This window comes from Trichomonas vaginalis, chromosome IV (assembly GCF_026262505.1).
Source record: "Trichomonas vaginalis G3 chromosome IV, whole genome shotgun sequence".
Classification (NCBI taxonomy): domain Eukaryota; phylum Parabasalia; order Trichomonadida; family Trichomonadidae; genus Trichomonas; species Trichomonas vaginalis.
Genome location: NC_067206.1, coordinates 17,156,326 through 17,181,042, shown reverse-complemented (window position 1 = coordinate 17,181,042; position 24,717 = coordinate 17,156,326). Strand labels below are relative to the sequence as shown.

Genomic DNA, 24,717 nt, shown 5'->3' with positions numbered 1-24,717 from the left:
ATTTTATGATATCAGCGAAAAATATGATACCACCAAAGAACCCCTTTGGAAAGTTGATGGAGAAATTAAGGATTTGAGGATTTCTCTTCAACATTTCCGCGAGAGGAGAGCCAATCAAAGAAATTAATTCGGTAATATTTTAAAATCGAAAATAAAATCTAATTTTTAACACAAATTAACAATATCGATTACATCTTCTTACTAAGCTCAGTCAGATTAATAAGAATAAACACTTACTTTTTAAAACATTTACATATTTTTTTTCTTCGTTACAGAGATACGCAAGTTGCAGAAGAAGCAGCAACTGTAGTACAGTAATTTGACACTCCGAAATCGAACATTAGTGACTTTGAGTAGATTTTGAATTTAATATAGATCTTGATTTTTAATAACCATCATAGCAAGAGCTAGTTGGTGAATGGTATCCGCGAATTTCGGCTTGAAAGTTGGGAAACTTTGTCCGAATGTTAAACTATTCGGACAAAGTTTCCCGCTGTTTGCGAAGGAATTGTTGGCTATGATGTACTGATTCATGATCAGTGCATCATAGCCAACAATTCCTTATACAAAGTTCAAAAACTTGGGTGCAATCAGAACTGATTGCACCCAAGTTTTTGAACTTTCTCGAGGAATGAAAGGTAAGAGATATCCATTTCCTTTCACCTTCGTTCTCAATAATTAACTTATAAATTTTTTAAAGCAAAAAAAGTCTGATTTTTTTTGACAAGTAAATATATAGGGAATTTATCCGACCAAATAAGTGTCACTTTTTCGGTTCACCTCACTTTCCGTAACTCGTCTTACAACAATACAGACAAACAGGTTATATATGAGTTTGAGACCAAGAATGGTGTAACTCGACCTGTCCGATTCAAAGACTCCGAGGGCGACCATGAAATTAAACGGAAATTAGCTAGGAAGGAATATAAAATGGACTGGTTGCCACCACCTCCACCACCTTTACCTGTTCCTCAAGTAAATAAGCCTTTCCCGTTCCCAAGAATTCCCACATTTAAATTCAAATTCGAATAAAAATTTTTTATTTCATGCAATGTTTAACTATTTCACCATCTTCTTTAACACCCCAGTACTTACGCTTGGAGAGGACATGAACTTCGGTGAAAATTTTGTCCAATTTGAATTGACCCATCTTTTCACCGACCATTCCCATTTCAATGAGTTTGTTATAGCCTTCTTCGTTCGTCATGAGTGCGTCAATGTTCTCATAGTAAACCTTGACTTTGGATTTGACTTCGGAGAAGAACTCATTGTAGTTGTCAAGGACTGCCTTTGCGAACTGAGGGTAAGACCAATGTTCGACAATAGGTTTTAATGTGGTTACTAAGCCACTTTGACCTTGAGTGAATTCGTACTTCAAAACAAAAGGAGAAAACCCTTCAACAAAGTTGTCGACCTTCTCATAATGTTTACTCTTCATCTCTTGAGGTTTCTTAATGGAATATCCCCATGTCGAATTCATAAGCAATTTGAGTGTCATTGCAAGTTTGGGGTTTGAAGCTTTCCTAATATCATACAGTTGTTGTATGACTTTTCCAACTGTATAGTTCCTTCCCGGGAACTCACCATCTTCGTTTGGAATTCCAGTCGGAATATATTGGACAAACCTCATGTATGCAGCGTTAAGGTCGACATAGTATATCTTTTCATCTGAGTCGAACTTGTTGCAACCAATTGGTCCAGTTTGTGGAAATTCAAGTGAGTCTCTTATCTTCTGAGAAACTTCTCCTGTTATCTCATAAACATCGTCGAAGCAACCTGTTTCATATAAAACCTTCTGACCTAACTCAGATGCTCTCCAATATAATTTGACGTCAATTGGATGTCTCAATGGAAGTTTGTTTATAGCATCTTGAAGTTCTTGCAACCTCATTGGAAGTTCTTCTGGTTCAGGTTGGTATCTGAACATACCAACCCCTTGTGGAACCGTGTACTTCTTTTGTACTAGAACTTTGTCTGGAACAACTTTTGGTCTTGCTAACAATGAAAAGTTTGTTTCGTCTTTTGGTACAAAAGTTTCTGTCAGCTTGTCATCTGGAATTGGTTCCAACAAACCTTTCTTGAAAAGAATGTTGACAGCTCTGACAATGTTGCACTTACTTTTACCAAAGAATGGGTTTGTAAGACTTTCGTTCAACATGAAGTGGTTGTGGACAATTACAATCTTCAACCATGGTAAGTCTTTGTCAACAACATAGTCGTCATGTGAAGAACCTTTAGCTGTAGGTATGTTGACTCGGATATTGACATTTGCCAACGGTGCAATTTTTGCCAATTGACCTCTGAGAATGTACCTTGTCTTCACACATGACTCAAGATACTTCATCTTCTCATCTGTAACAAGACCAGAGTTCCTGAGACATGTAAGAATGCAAGGTTCATTGACAATTGTTTCAATTGAATTGTAAATTCCATACCTTGTCAAGTCAATGTCAGACTTATTTATGAAGGGGAAGTATCCAGCATGTTGTCTGACTGCTTGAGGGTTAGGTTGGTACCATTCGAACTTGACACTTGCAATTCCTTCAATTGCATTCAAAATGTCTGAGTCGGAGTCAACCATTTGTTCTCTCTTTGTAGTCTTGAAAGCGTCAAGAAGTTTTGCGGCTGTTTGTTCATTGCCATGTGCATAGTAAATGTGACCATCCAAATCTGTTATGGTCAATCTGAGATTGTGTCCTTTCTTATTTCCGTCTTGAATTGCAGCAAGTACTCCCATGAAGCCTTCTTTGTTCTTTCCTTCGTCAAAGTTTACTGTAAAGGTTCGACCAGATGTAATTTGACTTCTAACTTCACGATACTTTTCATATGCATATCTTGTTCTTTCCATGGGAGCATGTGCGTCTTCACCTTTTCCTTTTTTCCTTCTCAAAGGATGCAATTGTTCGTCATGTTTCCAGTAGAATCTGGCAAAGCCGTCGTGTCCTTCAACTTGAGGTTCACTAACATCGAAAGGCATGTCCATAAGACGTTCTTCTTCTAACCTCTCTAGTCTGTTTGGATAATTGGCACGTGCTGTTTCCAAATCCATTTCGTAGCGAAGACCAGACAATTTGTCATAGACTTTTATGGGTCTTCCCTTCCTATATTTAAAATTCTTCGAAACTCTCCAACCATATCTTTGTAACTCTGCTTTTATTCTAGCAGACTTTCTATCCATTCTATATGGGGCATTTTTATAAAAATAAAAAAATATTTTTTCTTTACTTTACATAACCGCCTGCTGCCATAAGTCTTTGACGCCAACCCATACCAGCTAATGAAGGTTGACTTGGTTTAGTTTGGAAACTAAACTTTGGTTTTGGTTTATCTTCAGTTTTTGGTTTCTCTTCTTCTATCGGTTTTTCGTCACTTTTCGGTTCCTCTGACTTTACTTCACTTGCAGGAACAGTTGTGTCGTCAACATCTTCATAAATATCATATGCCATTTGTTTTTGTTTTCCTTTCAACTTTTTGTGTTTGTTGTAAAGTTTAGAATATTTCGACTCTAAGTCAATGAGATGTTCTATAATGAACTGTTGGTCAGTGAAGTAAACTTTTCCATCTGTTGTCTCCAAAGCTGTAATGCATGAAAAATAGCGTGACTTCATTTTTGACAGTTTACAAATGTAAAGTGTTGCATCCTTAAAAACTTGGAAATATATACATTCATGAATTATCTTGTATATTAATTGAAAATCCATAAAACCCTAACAATATTTTTTCTTAAAAAAACTATAAAAATATAAATAAAATTAATCGTTAAATAAAAATATTTGATATTAGAATTTTATTGGAAAAATAAAAAACTTAATATTTTAAAGAAATACTTAAATACTTGAATGTTTTAACTTTTACATTATCATATAGACTCTCAAATTATTGATTGGAAACGGTTTGAGGGTTATCAATTTAAAAAAAATTGTGAGTTTTTTAAATTTTTGGCAATGAGTTTTAAAAATTTGTGAGTGAGAATGTGTGTTGATGCTTGGCACTTTGAAGGGAAGATGTTCTGGTTCACAATTATTAATGGGATAAATAAAATGATTATAAATATAATATATTAGAAAATAATTTGCAAAATCTCTCCATTTTTATAAATTTAATAATAGAAGTTGATCTATATAGAAAGAGCATTTTATCTATTAAGTTTTTGGCTTTTGCCTTCAAATCATTAATATAATTTTTTCAAAAAAAATTGTTTTATTTAAAATAAACAAATTTTATCAAATAACTAGTATTTTTAAATTATCTTTTGAAAAATTGAAAAATTTACAAATTAAAAAATGGAAGACATCTTGGTTCGTCTCGAAAACCCAGAAGATCTTAAAACTTTTCAACTCCCAACCGTTCCCGCCGATCAGGTTCTCAACGTAATTGAAGAAAAATATCAAGAATACATTAATAATCCAAATGTAACTCTCGAAGATACGGCAAAAACACTTTCAATAGGAAAAGAACGTTTGAAAAAAATTTTCGTACTACTCGGCTATCCAATAAAAGAAAGAGGAAGACCAAAGAAAAAAATTTTTGAGGAAGATGTATACAAAATTTTGGAAATTAAAGCACAATATGACATTGGATACAAAAGGATCAAAGAATCATATTTCGAAAAAGTCGAAAGATTTACATTCAACGATGCTTTCAAAATTTTCAATCAACAACATTTGTTTACATTTCACAGGCATCAGAAAATCGACGAACATCCACATGAATACGTTGCTCAATATGTTAATCAATTGTGGCATACTGATTTGAAATTTCTGAAGGACGATAACGGTAACCTTCAATATTTAATTTCATTTCTTGATGACAGAAGCAGATACATTATTTGCTGGGATGTTTTCGATACAAAAGAAATGAAAAATACTGCCAGAGTATTTCGTCACGCAATTGATTTAGTCAAATTAGTTCCACATGGAATTCTCACAGATAATGGAACAGAATTCATTGGAAAAGATTTTGAAGCGGTTTGCCAAGAATTCAATATAAAACATTTCAAAACTCATCCGTACTCTCCAGAGGAAAATGGAAAAATTGAAAGGAGTTGGGAGACTCTTTTCAAGACAAACCCTGGAGTGAACGTCTTTGAGTTCATCCCCAATGTTGTTTCCCAGTATAATAGGGTATGGAAACACTCCGCATTATTCAAACTCTTTGGGGAGAAATTGACTCCATTTGAGGCCTGGAAAGAGGCCCCAAATGGACAAAAGATCTCTGCGCTGAACCAGGCTTCGAAAAAAATCTTAGAGATTAACAAATAATTTCAAAAACAAGAAAATTCAAAAAATCACAAAAAGGAAGTTAAGGAATAAACACTTACATTTATTACATTTGGATTTTTTAAAAAATTCAGTATTATTTTTAGAAATAAGATAATATAGTTCTAAATAAAACAAAGAATGTTAAGAATGAAGAAGGAATTAGCGGATGCAGCCGAAGCACACTCACAAATTACTCTCAATATCCACTCAAATCATACAAAGTTTTGTCGAATAGTTTGATATAAAGACAAAAAATTTACAATTTTTAATTAAATCCGAACAATCTTACATATGCAGCTGAAGCACACTCACAAATTACTCTCAATATCCACTCAAATCATACAAAGTTTTATATTTTCATTTTATTGTTTCTTAATAAAGAATTTACTTTAATATTCTTAATTGTTTTCTTTTTTATATTTAATTTTTGATATCTATTTTAAAAAACTTATACAAATTCGAGTCAGCTAATAATTGAATTGAAAAAATAAAAAGAAAACATATAATTTTTAATCCGTCTAATTGAATAAGCAATATTATAAATATTATGTTAAACGGTTAATTTTTTCTCAAAAAAAATTATTTCGAATTTCCGAAATTTTTGACATTTTGGCTGAGAACTATGGTCTGCGAGGTACATAGATAGAATCAGTACCTCGCAGACTATAGTTCTCTATATGGCGCCGAAAATTTTTTGGTGAAATGTCGTCGCATTTCACCAAAAATTTTTCGGCGCCATAGGAAGAATTGGAGGGTGTGAGATACTATTACATGCTATAGTACTCACACCCTCCAACTCCCAATCAAAATCGCATAAAATTTGCTACTTATCTTCAGATTACCTCCCATTATAAAATATATCATTGCTATCTCATCGTACTATATTTCCACCCTATTGTATTTAAAAATATAAAATTTTTTGATAATATATTTTTATATCTTGAATTTTCAAGCAAAATATTCACAGATAATATAATGGGAAATCTATCTCAACCTAGCCTTAAAGTACCAAACTCCTGCTTGCATTCTCACTCACAAATATTAAACATCCATCTCCAAAAAACTAAATTCTTCACAATTTTTTAAAATTGAGAACATAAAAAATGTATGCATTCAATAATTTAAGATACTAACAAATATTAAAAACTTCAAAATATCAGATATTAACGTTTTTCAATTAAAAAAATATCATTTTGCTTTTCAATTCGAACATAAATCTTAAATATTTTTAATTAATATCTGATTTACAGCATTATTATCCATTTATAAATCTGACAAATAAATGACAAAACCATCAGAAATAGTGTCACTTTTTGTCAAAAGTGAAGTCACGCTATTTTTCATGCACAACACTCCATGGGCAAGCTTGTCGCAATTCAATGGGTTCCAAATCCAGGCAAGAAGACGAAGGTCAGACACATTGACGGTGACAAGCTCAACAACCGTAAGGAGAACCTCGAGTGGTTCTAAGAGTAAAAAAATATTTTAGGGGGAAACCCCAAGTAAATTTAAGTGTTTAGTTGGATAAGTAGGCACTATTAATGGTAATTTGGAAAATTAGCTCCCGACCTTTGAATTGGGCTCTTTCGTTATCTTCCCAGTTGCGTAGGAGGTCGTCCCAGAGGAGTTGGTAGAATTGCCAATTCAAGGACGATTTGTCCTCCCAGGCATTGAGGATGTACTGCTCGTAGAGTCTCATGACCTCTGCCTTGCACCAGACACCCTCTCCCTTGGAACGTAAGGCTTCTTCGAAGTGCTCGAATGCGATTGGCTGCTTGACCATCCGAAATGACACTTTTTGTCCGTTTGGTCAATGTTCGTGTCTCGTGCCATAGTCGACGAAAATACAGACAAACAGGTTATATATGAGTTTGAGACCAAGAATGGTGTAACTCGACCTGTCCGATTCAAAGACTCCGAGGGCGACCATGAAATTAAACGGAAATTAGCTAGGAAGGAATATAAAATGGACTGGTTGCCACCACCTCCACCACCTTTACCTGTTCCTCAAGTAAATAAGCCTTTCCCGTTCCCAAGAATTCCCACATTTAAATTCAAATTCGAATAAAAATTTTTTATTTCATGCAATGTTTAACTATTTCACCATCTTCTTTAACACCCCAGTACTTACGCTTGGAGAGGACATGAACTTCGGTGAAAATTTTGTCCAATTTGAATTGACCCATCTTTTCACCGACCATTCCCATTTCAATGAGTTTGTTATAGCCTTCTTCGTTCGTCATGAGTGCGTCAATGTTCTCATAGTAAACCTTGACTTTGGATTTGACTTCGGAGAAGAACTCATTGTAGTTGTCAAGGACTGCCTTTGCGAACTGAGGGTAAGACCAATGTTCGACAATAGGTTTTAATGTGGTTACTAAGCCACTTTGACCTTGAGTGAATTCGTACTTCAAAACAAAAGGAGAAAACCTTTCAACAAAGTTGTCGACCTTCTCATAATGTTTACTCTTCATCTCTTGAGGTTTCTTAATGGAATATCCCCATGTCGAATTCATAAGCAATTTGAGTGTCATTGCAAGTTTGGGGTTTGAAGCTTTCCTAATATCATACAGTTGTTGTATGACTTTTCCAACTGTATAGTTCCTTCCCGGGAACTCACCATCTTCGTTTGGAATTCCAGTCGGAATATATTGGACAAACCTCATGTATGCAGCGTTAAGGTCGACATAGTATATCTTTTCATCTGAGTCGAACTTGTTGCAACCAATTGGTCCAGTTTGTGGAAATTCAAGTGAGTCTCTTATCTTCTGAGAAACTTCTCCTGTTATCTCATAAACATCGTCGAAGCAACCTGTTTCATATAAAACCTTCTGACCTAACTCAGATGCTCTCCAATATAATTTGACGTCAATTGGATGTCTCAATGGAAGTTTGTTTATAGCATCTTGAAGTTCTTGCAACCTCATTGGAAGTTCTTCTGGTTCAGGTTGGTATCTGAACATACCAACCCCTTGTGGAACCGTGTACTTCTTTTGTACTAGAACTTTGTCTGGAACAACTTTTGGTCTTGCTAACAATGAAAAGTTTGTTTCGTCTTTTGGTACAAAAGTTTCTGTCAGCTTGTCATCTGGAATTGGTTCCAACAAACCTTTCTTGAAAAGAATGTTGACAGCTCTGACAATGTTGCACTTACTTTTACCAAAGAATGGGTTTGTAAGACTTTCGTTCAACATGAAGTGGTTGTGGACAATTACAATCTTCAACCATGGTAAGTCTTTGTCAACAACATAGTCGTCATGTGAAGAACCTTTAGCTGTAGGTATGTTGACTCGGATATTGACATTTGCCAACGGTGCAATTTTTGCCAATTGACCTCTGAGAATGTACCTTGTCTTCACACATGACTCAAGATACTTCATCTTCTCATCTGTAACAAGACCAGAGTTCCTGAGACATGTAAGAATGCAAGGTTCATTGACAATTGTTTCAATTGAATTGTAAATTCCATACCTTGTCAAGTCAATGTCAGACTTATTTATGAAGGGGAAGTATCCAGCATGTTGTCTGACTGCTTGAGGGTTAGGTTGGTACCATTCGAACTTGACACTTGCAATTCCTTCAATTGCATTCAAAATGTCTGAGTCGGAGTCAACCATTTGTTCTCTCTTTGTAGTCTTGAAAGCGTCAAGAAGTTTTGCGGCTGTTTGTTCATTGCCATGTGCATAGTAAATGTGACCATCCAAATCTGTTATGGTCAATCTGAGATTGTGTCCTTTCTTATTTCCGTCTTGAATTGCAGCAAGTACTCCCATGAAGCCTTCTTTGTTCTTTCCTTCGTCAAAGTTTACTGTAAAGGTTCGACCAGATGTAATTTGACTTCTAACTTCACGATACTTTTCATATGCATATCTTGTTCTTTCCATGGGAGCATGTGCGTCTTCACCTTTTCCTTTTTTCCTTCTCAAAGGATGCAATTGTTCGTCATGTTTCCAGTAGAATCTGGCAAAGCCGTCGTGTCCTTCAACTTGAGGTTCACTAACATCGAAAGGCATGTCCATAAGACGTTCTTCTTCTAACCTCTCTAGTCTGTTTGGATAATTGGCACGTGCTGTTTCCAAATCCATTTCGTAGCGAAGACCAGACAATTTGTCATAGACTTTTATGGGTCTTCCCTTCCTATATTTAAAATTCTTCGAAACTCTCCAACCATATCTTTGTAACTCTGCTTTTATTCTAGCAGACTTTCTATCCATTCTATATGGGGCATTTTTATAAAAATAAAAAAATATTTTTTCTTTACTTTACATAACCGCCTGCTGCCATAAGTCTTTGACGCCAACCCATACCAGCTAATGAAGGTTGACTTGGTTTAGTTTGGAAACTAAACTTTGGTTTTGGTTTATCTTCAGTTTTTGGTTTCTCTTCTTCTATCGGTTTTTCGTCACTTTTCGGTTCCTCTGACTTTACTTCACTTGCAGGAACAGTTGTGTCGTCAACATCTTCATAAATATCATATGCCATTTGTTTTTGTTTTCCTTTCAACTTTTTGTGTTTGTTGTAAAGTTTAGAATATTTCGACTCTAAGTCAATGAGATGTTCTATAATGAACTGTTGGTCAGTGAAGTAAACTTTTCCATCTGTTGTCTCCAAAGCTGTAATGCATGAAAAATAGCGTGACTTCATTTTTGACAGTTTACAAATGTAAAGTGTTGCATCCTTAAAAACTTGGAAATATATACATTCATGAATTATCTTGTATATTAATTGAAAATCCATAAAACCCTAACAATATTTTTTCTTAAAAAAACTATAAAAATATAAATAAAATTAATCGTTAAATAAAAATATTTGATATTAGAATTTTATTGGAAAAATAAAAAACTTAATATTTTAAAGAAATACTTAAATACTTGAATGTTTTAACTTTTACATTATCATATAGACTCTCAAATTATTGATTGGAAACGGTTTGAGGGTTATCAATTTAAAAAAAATTGTGAGTTTTTTAAATTTTTGGCAATGAGTTTTAAAAATTTGTGAGTGAGAATGTGTGTTGATGCTTGGCACTTTGAAGGGAAGATGTTCTGGGTTCACAATTATTAATGGGATAAATAAAATGATTATAAATATAATATATTAGAAAATAATTTGCAAAATCTCTCCATTTTTATAAATTTAATAATAGAAGTTGATCTATATAGAAAGAGCATTTTATCTATTAAGTTTTTGGCTTTTGCCTTCAAATCATTAATATAATTTTTTCAAAAAAAATTGTTTTATTTAAAATAAACAAATTTTATCAAATAACTAGTATTTTTAAATTATCTTTTGAAAAATTGAAAAATTTACAAATTAAAAAATGGAAGACATCTTGGTTCGTCTCGAAAACCCAGAAGATCTTAAAACTTTTCAACTCCCAACCGTTCCCGCCGATCAGGTTCTCAACGTAATTGAAGAAAAATATCAAGAATACATTAATAATCCAAATGTAACTCTCGAAGATACGGCAAAAACACTTTCAATAGGAAAAGAACGTTTGAAAAAAATTTTCGTACTACTCGGCTATCCAATAAAAGAAAGAGGAAGACCAAAGAAAAAAATTTTTGAGGAAGATGTATACAAAATTTTGGAAATTAAAGCACAATATGACATTGGATACAAAAGGATCAAAGAATCATATTTCGAAAAAGTCGAAAGATTTACATTCAACGATGCTTTCAAAATTTTCAATCAACAACATTTGTTTACATTTCACAGGCATCAGAAAATCGACGAACATCCACATGAATACGTTGCTCAATATGTTAATCAATTGTGGCATACTGATTTGAAATTTCTGAAGGACGATAACGGTAACCTTCAATATTTAATTTCATTTCTTGATGACAGAAGCAGATACATTATTTGCTGGGATGTTTTCGATACAAAAGAAATGAAAAATACTGCCAGAGTATTTCGTCACGCAATTGATTTAGTCAAATTAGTTCCACATGGAATTCTCACAGATAATGGAACAGAATTCATTGGAAAAGATTTTGAAGCGGTTTGCCAAGAATTCAATATAAAACATTTCAAAACTCATCCGTACTCTCCAGAGGAAAATGGAAAAATTGAAAGGAGTTGGGAGACTCTTTTCAAGACAAACCCTGGAGTGAACGTCTTTGAGTTCATCCCCAATGTTGTTTCCCAGTATAATAGGGTATGGAAACACTCCGCATTATTCAAACTCTTTGGGGAGAAATTGACTCCATTTGAGGCCTGGGAAAGAGGCCCCAAATGGACAAAAGATCTCTGCGCTGAACCAGGCTTCGAAAAAAATCTTAGAGATTAACAAATAATTTCAAAAACAAGAAAATTCAAAAAATCACAAAAAGGAAGTTAAGGAATAAACACTTACATTTATTACATTTGGATTTTTTAAAAAATTCAGTATTATTTTTAGAAATAAGATAATATAGTTCTAAATAAAACAAAGAATGTTAAGAATGAAGAAGGAATTAGCGGATGCAGCCGAAGCACACTCACAAATTACTCTCAATATCCACTCAAATCATACAAAGTTTTGTCGAATAGTTTGATATAAAGACAAAAAATTTACAATTTTTAATTAAATCCGAACAATCTTACATATGCAGCTGAAGCACACTCACAAATTACTCTCAATATCCACTCAAATCATACAAAGTTTTATATTTTCATTTTATTGTTTCTTAATAAAGAATTTACTTTAATATTCTTAATTGTTTTCTTTTTTATATTTAATTTTTGATATCTATTTTAAAAAACTTATACAAATTCGAGTCAGCTAATAATTGAATTGAAAAAATAAAAAGAAAACATATAATTTTTAATCCGTCTAATTGAATAAGCAATATTATAAATATTATGTTAAACGGTTAATTTTTTCTCAAAAAAAATTATTTCGAATTTCCGAAATTTTTGACATTTTGGCTGAGAACTATGGTCTGCGAGGTACATAGATAGAATCAGTACCTCGCAGACTATAGTTCTCTATATGGCGCCGAAAATTTTTTGGTGAAATGTCGTCGCATTTCACCAAAAATTTTTCGGCGCCATAGGAAGAATTGGAGGGTGTGAGATACTATTACATGCTATAGTACTCACACCCTCCAACTCCCAATCAAAATCGCATAAAATTTGCTACTTATCTTCAGATTACCTCCCATTATAAAATATATCATTGCTATCTCATCGTACTATATTTCCACCCTATTGTATTTAAAAATATAAAATTTTTTGATAATATATTTTTATATCTTGAATTTTCAAGCAAAATATTCACAGATAATATAATGGGAAATCTATCTCAACCTAGCCTTAAAGTACCAAACTCCTGCTTGCATTCTCACTCACAAATATTAAACATCCATCTCCAAAAAACTAAATTCTTCACAATTTTTTAAAATTGAGAACATAAAAAATGTATGCATTCAATAATTTAAGATACTAACAAATATTAAAAACTTCAAAATATCAGATATTAACGTTTTTCAATTAAAAAAATATCATTTTGCTTTTCAATTCGAACATAAATCTTAAATATTTTTAATTAATATCTGATTTACAGCATTATTATCCATTTATAAATCTGACAAATAAATGACAAAACCATCAGAAATAGTGTCACTTTTTGTCAAAAGTGAAGTCACGCTATTTTTCATGCACAACACTCCATGGGCAAGCTTGTCGCAATTCAATGGGTTCCAAATCCAGGCAAGAAGACGAAGGTCAGACACATTGACGGTGACAAGCTCAACAACCGTAAGGAGAACCTCGAGTGGTTCTAAGAGTAAAAAAATATTTTAGGGGGAAACCCCAAGTAAATTTAAGTGTTTAGTTGGATAAGTAGGCACTATTAATGGTAATTTGGAAAATTAGCTCCCGACCTTTGAATTGGGCTCTTTCGTTATCTTCCCAGTTGCGTAGGAGGTCGTCCCAGAGGAGTTGGTAGAATTGCCAATTCAAGGACGATTTGTCCTCCCAGGCATTGAGGATGTACTGCTCGTAGAGTCTCATGACCTCTGCCTTGCACCAGACACCCTCTCCCTTGGAACGTAAGGCTTCTTCGAAGTGCTCGAATGCGATTGGCTGCTTGACCATCCGAAATGACACTTTTTGTCCGTTTGGTCAATGTTCGTGTCTCGTGCCATAGTCGACGAAAATACAGACAAACAGGTTATATATGAGTTTGAGACCAAGAATGGTGTAACTCGACCTGTCCGATTCAAAGACTCCGAGGGCGACCATGAAATTAAACGGAAATTAGCTAGGAAGGAATATAAAATGGACTGGTTGCCACCACCTCCACCACCTTTACCTGTTCCTCAAGTAAATAAGCCTTTCCCGTTCCCAAGAATTCCCACATTTAAATTCAAATTCGAATAAAAATTTTTTATTTCATGCAATGTTTAACTATTTCACCATCTTCTTTAACACCCCAGTACTTACGCTTGGAGAGGACATGAACTTCGGTGAAAATTTTGTCCAATTTGAATTGACCCATCTTTTCACCGACCATTCCCATTTCAATGAGTTTGTTATAGCCTTCTTCGTTCGTCATGAGTGCGTCAATGTTCTCATAGTAAACCTTGACTTTGGATTTGACTTCGGAGAAGAACTCATTGTAGTTGTCAAGGACTGCCTTTGCGAACTGAGGGTAAGACCAATGTTCGACAATAGGTTTTAATGTGGTTACTAAGCCACTTTGACCTTGAGTGAATTCGTACTTCAAAACAAAAGGAGAAAACCTTTCAACAAAGTTGTCGACCTTCTCATAATGTTTACTCTTCATCTCTTGAGGTTTCTTAATGGAATATCCCCATGTCGAATTCATAAGCAATTTGAGTGTCATTGCAAGTTTGGGGTTTGAAGCTTTCCTAATATCATACAGTTGTTGTATGACTTTTCCAACTGTATAGTTCCTTCCCGGGAACTCACCATCTTCGTTTGGAATTCCAGTCGGAATATATTGGACAAACCTCATGTATGCAGCGTTAAGGTCGACATAGTATATCTTTTCATCTGAGTCGAACTTGTTGCAACCAATTGGTCCAGTTTGTGGAAATTCAAGTGAGTCTCTTATCTTCTGAGAAACTTCTCCTGTTATCTCATAAACATCGTCGAAGCAACCTGTTTCATATAAAACCTTCTGACCTAACTCAGATGCTCTCCAATATAATTTGACGTCAATTGGATGTCTCAATGGAAGTTTGTTTATAGCATCTTGAAGTTCTTGCAACCTCATTGGAAGTTCTTCTGGTTCAGGTTGGTATCTGAACATACCAACCCCTTGTGGAACCGTGTACTTCTTTTGTACTAGAACTTTGTCTGGAACAACTTTTGGTCTTGCTAACAATGAAAAGTTTGTTTCGTCTTTTGGTACAAAAGTTTCTGTCAGCTTGTCATCTGGAATTGGTTCCAACAAACCTTTCTTGAAAAGAATGTTGACAGCTCTGACAATGTTGCACTTACTTTTACCAAAGAATGGGTTTGTAAGACTTTCGTTCAACATGAAGTGGTTGTGGACAATTACAATCTTCAACCATGGTAAGTCTTTGTCAACAACATAGTCGTCATGTGAAGAACCTTTAGCTGTAGGTATGTTGACTCGGATATTGACATTTGCCAACGGTGCAATTTTTGCCAATTGACCTCTGAGAATGTACCTTGTCTTCACACATGACTCAAGATACTTCATCTTCTCATCTGTAACAAGACCAGAGTTCCTGAGACATGTAAGAATGCAAGGTTCATTGACAATTGTTTCAATTGAATTGTAAATTCCATACCTTGTCAAGTCAATGTCAGACTTATTTATGAAGGGGAAGTATCCAGCATGTTGTCTGACTGCTTGAGGGTTAGGTTGGTACCATTCGAACTTGACACTTGCAATTCCTTCAATTGCATTCAAAATGTCTGAGTCGGAGTCAACCATTTGTTCTCTCTTTGTAGTCTTGAAAGCGTCAAGAAGTTTTGCGGCTGTTTGTTCATTGCCATGTGCATAGTAAATGTGACCATCCAAATCTGTTATGGTCAATCTGAGATTGTGTCCTTTCTTATTTCCGTCTTGAATTGCAGCAAGTACTCCCATGAAGCCTTCTTTGTTCTTTCCTTCGTCAAAGTTTACTGTAAAGGTTCGACCAGATGTAATTTGACTTCTAACTTCACGATACTTTTCATATGCATATCTTGTTCTTTCCATGGGAGCATGTGCGTCTTCACCTTTTCCTTTTTTCCTTCTCAAAGGATGCAATTGTTCGTCATGTTTCCAGTAGAATCTGGCAAAGCCGTCGTGTCCTTCAACTTGAGGTTCACTAACATCGAAAGGCATGTCCATAAGACGTTCTTCTTCTAACCTCTCTAGTCTGTTTGGATAATTGGCACGTGCTGTTTCCAAATCCATTTCGTAGCGAAGACCAGACAATTTGTCATAGACTTTTATGGGTCTTCCCTTCCTATATTTAAAATTCTTCGAAACTCTCCAACCATATCTTTGTAACTCTGCTTTTATTCTAGCAGACTTTCTATCCATTCTATATGGGGCATTTTTATAAAAATAAAAAAATATTTTTTCTTTACTTTACATAACCGCCTGCTGCCATAAGTCTTTGACGCCAACCCATACCAGCTAATGAAGGTTGACTTGGTTTAGTTTGGAAACTAAACTTTGGTTTTGGTTTATCTTCAGTTTTTGGTTTCTCTTCTTCTATCGGTTTTTCGTCACTTTTCGGTTCCTCTGACTTTACTTCACTTGCAGGAACAGTTGTGTCGTCAACATCTTCATAAATATCATATGCCATTTGTTTTTGTTTTCCTTTCAACTTTTTGTGTTTGTTGTAAAGTTTAGAATATTTCGACTCTAAGTCAATGAGATGTTCTATAATGAACTGTTGGTCAGTGAAGTAAACTTTTCCATCTGTTGTCTCCAAAGCTGTAATGCATGAAAAATAGCGTGACTTCATTTTTGACAGTTTACAAATGTAAAGTGTTGCATCCTTAAAAACTTGGAAATATATACATTCATGAATTATCTTGTATATTAATTGAAAATCCATAAAACCCTAACAATATTTTTTCTTAAAAAAACTATAAAAATATAAATAAAATTAATCGTTAAATAAAAATATTTGATATTAGAATTTTATTGGAAAAATAAAAAACTTAATATTTTAAAGAAATACTTAAATACTTGAATGTTTTAACTTTTACATTATCATATAGACTCTCAAATTATTGATTGGAAACGGTTTGAGGGTTATCAATTTAAAAAAAATTGTGAGTTTTTTAAATTTTTGGCAATGAGTTTTAAAAATTTGTGAGTGAGAATGTGTGTTGATGCTTGGCACTTTGAAGGGAAGATGTTCTGGGTTCACAATTATTAATGGGATAAATAAAATGATTATAAATATAATATATTAGAAAATAATTTGCAAAATCTCTCCATTTTTATAAATTTAATAATAGAAGTTGATCTATATAGAAAGAGCATTTTATCTATTAAGTTTTTGGCTTTTGCCTTCAAATCATTAATATAATTTTTTCAAAAAAAATTGTTTTATTTAAAATAAACAAATTTTATCAAATAACTAGTATTTTTAAATTATCTTTTGAAAAATTGAAAAATTTACAAATTAAAAAATGGAAGACATCTTGGTTCGTCTCGAAAACCCAGAAGATCTTAAAACTTTTCAACTCCCAACCGTTCCCGCCGATCAGGTTCTCAACGTAATTGAAGAAAAATATCAAGAATACATTAATAATCCAAATGTAACTCTCGAAGATACGGCAAAAACACTTTCAATAGGAAAAGAACGTTTGAAAAAAATTTTCGTACTACTCGGCTATCCAATAAAAGAAAGAGGAAGACCAAAGAAAAAAATTTTTGAGGAAGATGTATACAAAATTTTGGAAATTAAAGCACAATATGACATTGGATACAAAAGGATCAAAGAATCATATTTCGAAAAAGTCGAAAGATTTACATTCAACGATGCTTTCAAAATTTTCAATCAACAACATTTGTTTACATTTCACAGGCATCAGAAAATCGACGAACATCCACATGAATACGTTGCTCAATATGTTAATCAATTGTGGCATACTGATTTGAAATTTCTGAAGGACGATAACGGTAACCTTCAATATTTAATTTCATTTCTTGATGACAGAAGCAGATACATTATTTGCTGGGATGTTTTCGATACAAAAGAAATGAAAAATACTGCCAGAGTATTTCGTCACGCAATTGATTTAGTCAAATTAGTTCCACATGGAATTCTCACAGATAATGGAACAGAATTCATTGGAAAAGATTTTGAAGCGGTTTGCCAAGAATTCAATATAAAACATTTCAAAACTCATCCGTACTCTCCAGAGGAAAATGGAAAAATTGAAAGGAGTTGGGAGACTCTTTTCAAGACAAACCCTGGAGTGAACGTCTTTGAGTTCATCCCCAATGTTGTTTCCCAGTATAATAGGGTATGGAAACACTCCGCATTATTCAAACTCTTTGGGGAGAAATTGACTCCATTTGAGGCCTGGGAAAGAGGCCCCAAATGGACAAAAGATCTCTGCGCTGAACCAGGCTTCGAAAAAAATCTTAGAGATTAACAAATAATTTCAAAAACAAGAAAATTCAAAAAATCACAAAAAGGAAGTTAAGGAATAAACACTTACATTTATTACATTTGGATTTTTTAAAAAATTCAGTATTATTTTTAGAAATAAGATAATATAGTTCTAAATAAAACAAAGAATGTTAAGAATGAAGAAGGAATTAGCGGATGCAGCCGAAGCACACTCACAAATTACTCTCAATATCCACTCAAATCATACAAAGTTTTGTCGAATAGTTTGATATAAAGACAAAAAATTTACAATTTTTAATTAAATCCGAACAATCTTACATATGCAGCTGAAGCACACTCACAAATTACTCTCAATATCCACTCAAATCATACAAAGTTTTGTCGAATAGTTTGATATAAAGACAAAAAATTTACAATTTTTAATTAAATCCGAACAATCTTACATATGCAGCTGAAGCACACTCACAAATTACTCTCAATATCCACTCAAATCATACAAAGTTTTATATTTTCATTTTATTGTTTCTTAATAAAGAATTTACTTTAATATTCTTAATTGTTTTCTTTTTTATATTTAATGTTTGATATCTATTTTAAAAAACTTATACAAATTCGAGTCAGCTAATAATTGAATTGAAAAAATAAAAAGAAAACATATAATTTTTAATCCGTCTAATTGAATAAGCAATATTATAAATATTATGTTAAACGGTTAATTTTTTCTCAAAAAAAATTATTTCGAATTTCCGAAATTTTTGACATTTTGGCTGAGAACTATGGTCTGCGAGGTACATAGATAGAATCAGTACCTCGCAGACTATAGTTCTCTATATGGCGCCGAAAATTTTTTGGTGAAATGTCGTCGCATTTCACCAAAAATTTTTCGGCGCCATAGGAAGAATTGGAGGGTGTGAGATACTATTACATGCTATAGTACTCACACCCTCCAACTCCCAATCAAAATCGCATAAAATTTGCTACTTATCTTCAGATTACCTCCCATTATAAAATATATCATTGCTATCTCATCGTACTATATTTCCACCCTATTGTATTTAAAAATATAAAATTTTTTGATAATATATTTTTATATCTTGAATTTTCAAGCAAAATATTCACAGATAATATAATGGGAAATCTATCTCAACCTAGCCTTAAAGTACCAAACTCCTGCTTGCATTCTCACTCACAAATATTAAACATCCATCTCCAAAAAACTAAATTCTTCACAATTTTTTAAAATTGAGAACATAAAAAATGTATGCATTCAATAATTTAAGATACTAACAAATATTAAAAACTTCAAAATATCAGATATTAACGTTTTTCAATTAAAAAAATATCATTTTGCTTTTCAATTCGAACATAAATCTTAAATATTTTTAATTAATATCTGATTTACAGCATTATTATCCATTTATAAATCTGACAAATAAATGACAAAACCATCAGAAATAGTGTCACTTTTTGTCAAAAGTGAAGTCACGCTATTTTTCATGCACAACACTCCATGGGCAAGCTTGTCGCAATTCAATGGGTTCCAAATCCAGGCAAGAAGACGAAGGTCAGACACATTGACGGTGACAAGCTCAACAACCGTAAGGAGAACCTCGAGTGGTTCTAAGAGTAAAAAATATTTTAGGGGGAAACCCCAAGTAAATTTAAGTGTTTAGTTGGATAAGTAGGCACTATTAATGGTAATTTGGAAAATTAGCTCCCGACCTTTGAATTGGGCTCTTTCGTTATCTTCCCAGTTGCGTAGGAGGTCGTCCCAGAGGAGTTGGTAGAATTGCCAATTCAAGGACGATTTGTCCTCCCAGGCATTGAGGATGTACTGCTCGTAGAGTCTCATGACCTCTGCCTTGCACCAGACACCCTCTCCCTTGGAACGTAAGGCTTCTTCGAAGTGCTCGAATGCGATTGGCTGCTTGACCATCCGAAATGACACTTTTTGTCCGTTTGGTCAATGTTCGTGTCTCGTGCCATAGTCGACGAAAATACTATCATAAGACAAATTACGGAAAGTGAACTCAAACAAAAAGTGACACAATGCATTTGCCAACCAAATAACTTTACAAAGCAAAAACTTAAATTACTTGTCAAGCTTACTATTCTTATTTTAACAATTAAAAAATTAAATTTTATTTTTTATTTAAAAAAATCATCTTATATCATCTGATATATATATATAACAGCATTAATATTTCAATGATTCACAAATCAACTTTTTCATTATTTTAAATAATTATAGAATATATACCGACTTTTTGTACATAAATATTTTTAGATTCAATAATGATTTACGGTTTTTTTCAAAACTTATAATTTTCAAATGAGTGGTAGAATCTTCGATTTAATTGATTTAGAATGGTTAAATCAAGCTAATCAACAAATTCAAAGCGGTATTAACGTCGAAACCGTTCTCCAAAATGTCCCTTTAACAGATGGAAGAATTCTTCCCACAATATCACATAAAACTTTTAAAAACGCTCTTAATTTCAATCAAATTGAAATTCCAAAATTACGTACAGGTCCAAAACCAAAAGATCCACCACAAGAATTAATAAATACTGTCCAAAATTTACATAATAAAGTTCAAAAAATAGGAATTTCCCGGGCTTTCGGCCGAATTATAACAGATCGTCAAATGATACTTGAATCGCAAATGCAAAATCAACAAAATATTCAAATTCATTTTCCAATTCCACAATTGTCTCAACGGAATCAAAATTCAGAGTTTGATTACAGTTCTCCTGACATTTCAAGTTCATCTGAACAGTTATCATCAGAAATCTCTTCAAATTCCGACGATTCATCAGCCGAAGAATTATTTTCATCAAGTCCAAATTCAATTGATACAGAATCGGATATAAATTCAGAAGATGACCCATATTCAATACGCACAAATACAACTTCAACATTTGAAAAAACTACAGATTATTTTGACCGTAAATTATTGAACATTCAATTTTCCGAAAGAACTGTTAATAAATGTTTCAAACTTCTCAATCTTGCACAACCGCCAAAAAATTCAAAGGCAAAAGGTCAAACAAAATACGAAGCTTTTTACGTTAATGAAATATGGCATGTAGATATTCACTTTTTAAATCATCGCCAAGGTGAATATCTATATGCCGTTATTGACGATAAATCACGAAAAATTTTGGCTTGGTCACATCTCGAAACTAAAGAAGCGGCACAAACAAGTCGTGTCATTCAACAATGTTTCGATGTATATGGCAAACCGTTTGCCATATGGAGTGACAATGGGCTTGAAAACTACGGTGTTTTCAAAAATTTATTAAAAAATGCAAACGTCGAATCAATCACGATAATACCACACTGCCCTTACATGAATGGCAAAATCGAAAGATTTTGGCAGAATATTCAAGTTGATGAGGTAGCTTGGGATCAAATTCAAAATTTAATCGAAAATTATAACGCAACACCACATACACAGTTACCAAAAAATCCAGAAATACATACCTGGTTTACACCAAACAAATTTTATGATATCAGCGAAAAATATGATACCACCAAAGAACCCCTTTGGAAAGTTGATGGAGAAATTAAGGATTTGAGGATTTCTCTTCAACATTTCCGCGAGAGGAGAGCCAATCAAAGAAATTAATTCGGTAATATTTTAAAATCGAAAATAAAATCTAATTTTTAACACAAATTAACAATATCGATTACATCTTCTTACTAAGCTCAGTCAGATTAATAAGAATAAACACTTACTTTTTAAAACATTTACATATTTTTTTTCTTCGTTACAGAGATACGCAAGTTGCAGAAGAAGCAGCAACTGTAGTACAGTAATTTGACACTCCGAAATCGAACATTAGTGACTTTGAGTAGATTTTGAATTTAATATAGATCTTGATTTTTAATAACCATCATAGCAAGAGCTAGTTGGTGAATGGTATCCGCGAATTTCGGCTTGAAAGTTGGGAAACTTTGTCCGAATGTTAAACTATTCGGACAAAGTTTCCCGCTGTTTGCGAAGGAATTGTTGGCTATGATGTACTGATTCATGATCAGTGCATCATAGCCAACAATTCCTTATACAAAGTTCAAAAACTTGGGTGCAATCAGAACTGATTGCACCCAAGTTTTTGAACTTTCTCGAGGGAATGAAAGGTAAGAGATATCCATTTCCTTTCACCTTCGTTCTCAATAATTAACTTATAAATTTTTTAAAGCAAAAAAAGTCTGATTTTTTTTGACAAGTAAATATATAGGGAATTTATCCGACCAAATAAGTGTCACTTTTTCGGTTCACCTCACTTTCCGTAACTCGTCTTACAACAATACAGACAAACAGGTTATATATGAGTTTGAGACCAAGAATGGTGTAACTCGACCTGTCCGATTCAAAGACTCCGAGGGCGACCATGAAATTAAACGGAAATTAGCTAGGAAGGAATATAAAATGGACTGGTTGCCACCACCTCCACCACCTTTACCTGTTCCTCAAGTAAATAAGCCTTTCCCGTTCCCAAGAATTCCCACATTTAAATTCAAATTCGAATAAAAATTTTTTATTTCATGCAATGTTTAACTATTTCACCATCTTCTTTAACACCCCAGTACTTACGCTTGGAGAGGACATGAACTTCGGTGAAAATTTTGTCCAATTTGAATTGACCCATCTTTTCACCGACCATTCCCATTTCAATGAGTTTGTTATAGCCTTCTTCGTTCGTCATGAGTGCGTCAATGTTCTCATAGTAAACCTTGACTTTGGATTTGACTTCGGAGAAGAACTCATTGTAGTTGTCAAGGACTGCCTTTGCGAACTGAGGGTAAGACCAATGTTCGACAATAGGTTTTAATGTGGTTACTAAGCCACTTTGACCTTGAGTGAATTCGTACTTCAAAACAAAAGGAGAAAACCCTTCAACAAAGTTGTCGACCTTCTCATAATGTTTACTCTTCATCTCTTGAGGTTTCTTAATGGAATATCCCCATGTCGAATTCATAAGCAATTTGAGTGTCATTGCAAGTTTGGGGTTTGAAGCTTTCCTAATATCATACAGTTGTTGTATGACTTTTCCAACTGTATAGTTCCTTCCCGGGAACTCACCATCTTCGTTTGGAATTCCAGTCGGAATATATTGGACAAACCTCATGTATGCAGCGTTAAGGTCGACATAGTATATCTTTTCATCTGAGTCGAACTTGTTGCAACCAATTGGTCCAGTTTGTGGAAATTCAAGTGAGTCTCTTATCTTCTGAGAAACTTCTCCTGTTATCTCATAAACATCGTCGAAGCAACCTGTTTCATATAAAACCTTCTGACCTAACTCAGATGCTCTCCAATATAATTTGACGTCAATTGGATGTCTCAATGGAAGTTTGTTTATAGCATCTTGAAGTTCTTGCAACCTCATTGGAAGTTCTTCTGGTTCAGGTTGGTATCTGAACATACCAACCCCTTGTGGAACCGTGTACTTCTTTTGTACTAGAACTTTGTCTGGAACAACTTTTGGTCTTGCTAACAATGAAAAGTTTGTTTCGTCTTTTGGTACAAAAGTTTCTGTCAGCTTGTCATCTGGAATTGGTTCCAACAAACCTTTCTTGAAAAGAATGTTGACAGCTCTGACAATGTTGCACTTACTTTTACCAAAGAATGGGTTTGTAAGACTTTCGTTCAACATGAAGTGGTTGTGGACAATTACAATCTTCAACCATGGTAAGTCTTTGTCAACAACATAGTCGTCATGTGAAGAACCTTTAGCTGTAGGTATGTTGACTCGGATATTGACATTTGCCAACGGTGCAATTTTTGCCAATTGACCTCTGAGAATGTACCTTGTCTTCACACATGACTCAAGATACTTCATCTTCTCATCTGTAACAAGACCAGAGTTCCTGAGACATGTAAGAATGCAAGGTTCATTGACAATTGTTTCAATTGAATTGTAAATTCCATACCTTGTCAAGTCAATGTCAGACTTATTTATGAAGGGGAAGTATCCAGCATGTTGTCTGACTGCTTGAGGGTTAGGTTGGTACCATTCGAACTTGACACTTGCAATTCCTTCAATTGCATTCAAAATGTCTGAGTCGGAGTCAACCATTTGTTCTCTCTTTGTAGTCTTGAAAGCGTCAAGAAGTTTTGCGGCTGTTTGTTCATTGCCATGTGCATAGTAAATGTGACCATCCAAATCTGTTATGGTCAATCTGAGATTGTGTCCTTTCTTATTTCCGTCTTGAATTGCAGCAAGTACTCCCATGAAGCCTTCTTTGTTCTTTCCTTCGTCAAAGTTTACTGTAAAGGTTCGACCAGATGTAATTTGACTTCTAACTTCACGATACTTTTCATATGCATATCTTGTTCTTTCCATGGGAGCATGTGCGTCTTCACCTTTTCCTTTTTTCCTTCTCAAAGGATGCAATTGTTCGTCATGTTTCCAGTAGAATCTGGCAAAGCCGTCGTGTCCTTCAACTTGAGGTTCACTAACATCGAAAGGCATGTCCATAAGACGTTCTTCTTCTAACCTCTCTAGTCTGTTTGGATAATTGGCACGTGCTGTTTCCAAATCCATTTCGTAGCGAAGACCAGACAATTTGTCATAGACTTTTATGGGTCTTCCCTTCCTATATTTAAAATTCTTCGAAACTCTCCAACCATATCTTTGTAACTCTGCTTTTATTCTAGCAGACTTTCTATCCATTCTATATGGGGCATTTTTATAAAAATAAAAAAATATTTTTTCTTTACTTTACATAACCGCCTGCTGCCATAAGTCTTTGACGCCAACCCATACCAGCTAATGAAGGTTGACTTGGTTTAGTTTGGAAACTAAACTTTGGTTTTGGTTTATCTTCAGTTTTTGGTTTCTCTTCTTCTATCGGTTTTTCGTCACTTTTCGGTTCCT

At 33.9% G+C, this 24,717-nt stretch overlaps 10 protein-coding genes across 10 annotated transcripts, besides 23 other annotated features; all 10 read right to left on the bottom strand.

Annotated features, from left to right (window-relative positions):
• Positions 1 to 124: part of a mobile genetic element that runs on past the window's edge.
• A 10-nt stretch (positions 125 to 134) lies between these two features.
• Positions 135 to 167: a mobile genetic element.
• Positions 135 to 167: a terminal%2Cinverted (terminal inverted repeat of LTR63 transposon ID:TVAGG3_0111530).
• A 272-nt stretch (positions 168 to 439) lies between these two features.
• Positions 440 to 561: a mobile genetic element.
• Positions 562 to 1,039: 478 nt separating this feature from the next.
• On the bottom strand, positions 1,040 to 1,927 carry TVAGG3_0111510 (DNA/RNA polymerases family; the record flags this gene model as incomplete). The annotated part of the gene is made up of 1 exon (XM_051223181.1): positions 1,040 to 1,927. One exon carries the CDS (start codon positions 1,925 to 1,927, stop codon positions 1,040 to 1,042), a length of 888 nt encoding a protein of 295 aa, XP_051108167.1.
• A 250-nt stretch (positions 1,928 to 2,177) lies between these two features.
• On the bottom strand, positions 2,178 to 3,178 carry TVAGG3_0111500 (uncharacterized protein; the record flags this gene model as incomplete). The annotated part of the gene is made up of 1 exon (XM_051223180.1): positions 2,178 to 3,178. A coding segment is annotated over one exon (1,001 nt), but the record flags the coding sequence as incomplete, so codon positions are not given.
• Positions 3,179 to 4,174: 996 nt separating this feature from the next.
• Positions 4,175 to 4,227: a mobile genetic element.
• Positions 4,175 to 4,227: a terminal%2Cinverted (terminal inverted repeat of LTR286 transposon ID:TVAGG3_0111490).
• Positions 4,228 to 4,284: 57 nt separating this feature from the next.
• Positions 4,285 to 5,251: a mobile genetic element.
• A 70-nt stretch (positions 5,252 to 5,321) lies between these two features.
• Positions 5,322 to 5,374: a mobile genetic element.
• Positions 5,322 to 5,374: a terminal%2Cinverted (terminal inverted repeat of LTR286 transposon ID:TVAGG3_0111470).
• A 1,403-nt stretch (positions 5,375 to 6,777) lies between these two features.
• Positions 6,778 to 7,044, bottom strand: TVAGG3_0111460 (uncharacterized protein; the record flags this gene model as incomplete). Its single annotated transcript, XM_051223179.1, has 1 exon — positions 6,778 to 7,044. One exon carries the CDS (start codon positions 7,042 to 7,044, stop codon positions 6,778 to 6,780), a length of 267 nt encoding a protein of 88 aa, XP_051108165.1.
• Positions 7,045 to 7,362: 318 nt separating this feature from the next.
• TVAGG3_0111450 (DNA/RNA polymerases family) lies at positions 7,363 to 9,475 on the bottom strand (the record flags this gene model as incomplete). Its single annotated transcript, XM_051223178.1, has 1 exon — positions 7,363 to 9,475. A coding segment is annotated over one exon (2,113 nt), but the record flags the coding sequence as incomplete, so codon positions are not given.
• A 997-nt stretch (positions 9,476 to 10,472) lies between these two features.
• Positions 10,473 to 10,525: a mobile genetic element.
• Positions 10,473 to 10,525: a terminal%2Cinverted (terminal inverted repeat of LTR286 transposon ID:TVAGG3_0111440).
• A 57-nt stretch (positions 10,526 to 10,582) lies between these two features.
• Positions 10,583 to 11,550: a mobile genetic element.
• Positions 11,551 to 11,620: 70 nt separating this feature from the next.
• Positions 11,621 to 11,673: a mobile genetic element.
• Positions 11,621 to 11,673: a terminal%2Cinverted (terminal inverted repeat of LTR286 transposon ID:TVAGG3_0111420).
• A 1,403-nt stretch (positions 11,674 to 13,076) lies between these two features.
• Positions 13,077 to 13,343, bottom strand: TVAGG3_0111410 (uncharacterized protein; the record flags this gene model as incomplete). Its single annotated transcript, XM_051223177.1, has 1 exon — positions 13,077 to 13,343. One exon carries the CDS (start codon positions 13,341 to 13,343, stop codon positions 13,077 to 13,079), a length of 267 nt encoding a protein of 88 aa, XP_051108163.1.
• Positions 13,344 to 13,635: 292 nt separating this feature from the next.
• On the bottom strand, positions 13,636 to 14,226 carry TVAGG3_0111400 (DNA/RNA polymerases family; the record flags this gene model as incomplete). The annotated part of the gene is made up of 1 exon (XM_051223176.1): positions 13,636 to 14,226. One exon carries the CDS (start codon positions 14,224 to 14,226, stop codon positions 13,636 to 13,638), a length of 591 nt encoding a protein of 196 aa, XP_051108162.1.
• Positions 14,227 to 14,377: 151 nt separating this feature from the next.
• On the bottom strand, positions 14,378 to 15,177 carry TVAGG3_0111390 (uncharacterized protein; the record flags this gene model as incomplete). The annotated part of the gene is made up of 1 exon (XM_051223175.1): positions 14,378 to 15,177. A coding segment is annotated over one exon (800 nt), but the record flags the coding sequence as incomplete, so codon positions are not given.
• Positions 15,178 to 15,221: 44 nt separating this feature from the next.
• TVAGG3_0111380 (uncharacterized protein) lies at positions 15,222 to 15,774 on the bottom strand (the record flags this gene model as incomplete). The annotated part of the gene is made up of 1 exon (XM_051223174.1): positions 15,222 to 15,774. A coding segment is annotated over one exon (553 nt), but the record flags the coding sequence as incomplete, so codon positions are not given.
• A 997-nt stretch (positions 15,775 to 16,771) lies between these two features.
• Positions 16,772 to 16,824: a mobile genetic element.
• Positions 16,772 to 16,824: a terminal%2Cinverted (terminal inverted repeat of LTR286 transposon ID:TVAGG3_0111370).
• Positions 16,825 to 16,881: 57 nt separating this feature from the next.
• Positions 16,882 to 17,849: a mobile genetic element.
• Positions 17,850 to 17,919: 70 nt separating this feature from the next.
• Positions 17,920 to 17,972: a mobile genetic element.
• Positions 17,920 to 17,972: a terminal%2Cinverted (terminal inverted repeat of LTR286 transposon ID:TVAGG3_0111350).
• Positions 17,973 to 19,499: 1,527 nt separating this feature from the next.
• Positions 19,500 to 19,766, bottom strand: TVAGG3_0111340 (uncharacterized protein; the record flags this gene model as incomplete). Its single annotated transcript, XM_051223173.1, has 1 exon — positions 19,500 to 19,766. One exon carries the CDS (start codon positions 19,764 to 19,766, stop codon positions 19,500 to 19,502), a length of 267 nt encoding a protein of 88 aa, XP_051108159.1.
• Positions 19,767 to 20,163: 397 nt separating this feature from the next.
• Positions 20,164 to 21,458: a mobile genetic element.
• Positions 21,459 to 21,468: 10 nt separating this feature from the next.
• Positions 21,469 to 21,501: a mobile genetic element.
• Positions 21,469 to 21,501: a terminal%2Cinverted (terminal inverted repeat of LTR63 transposon ID:TVAGG3_0111320).
• A 272-nt stretch (positions 21,502 to 21,773) lies between these two features.
• Positions 21,774 to 21,895: a mobile genetic element.
• A 1,591-nt stretch (positions 21,896 to 23,486) lies between these two features.
• Positions 23,487 to 24,513, bottom strand: TVAGG3_0111300 (uncharacterized protein; the record flags this gene model as incomplete). Its single annotated transcript, XM_051223172.1, has 1 exon — positions 23,487 to 24,513. A coding segment is annotated over one exon (1,027 nt), but the record flags the coding sequence as incomplete, so codon positions are not given.
• Between the last annotated feature and the right edge of the window lie 204 nt (positions 24,514 to 24,717).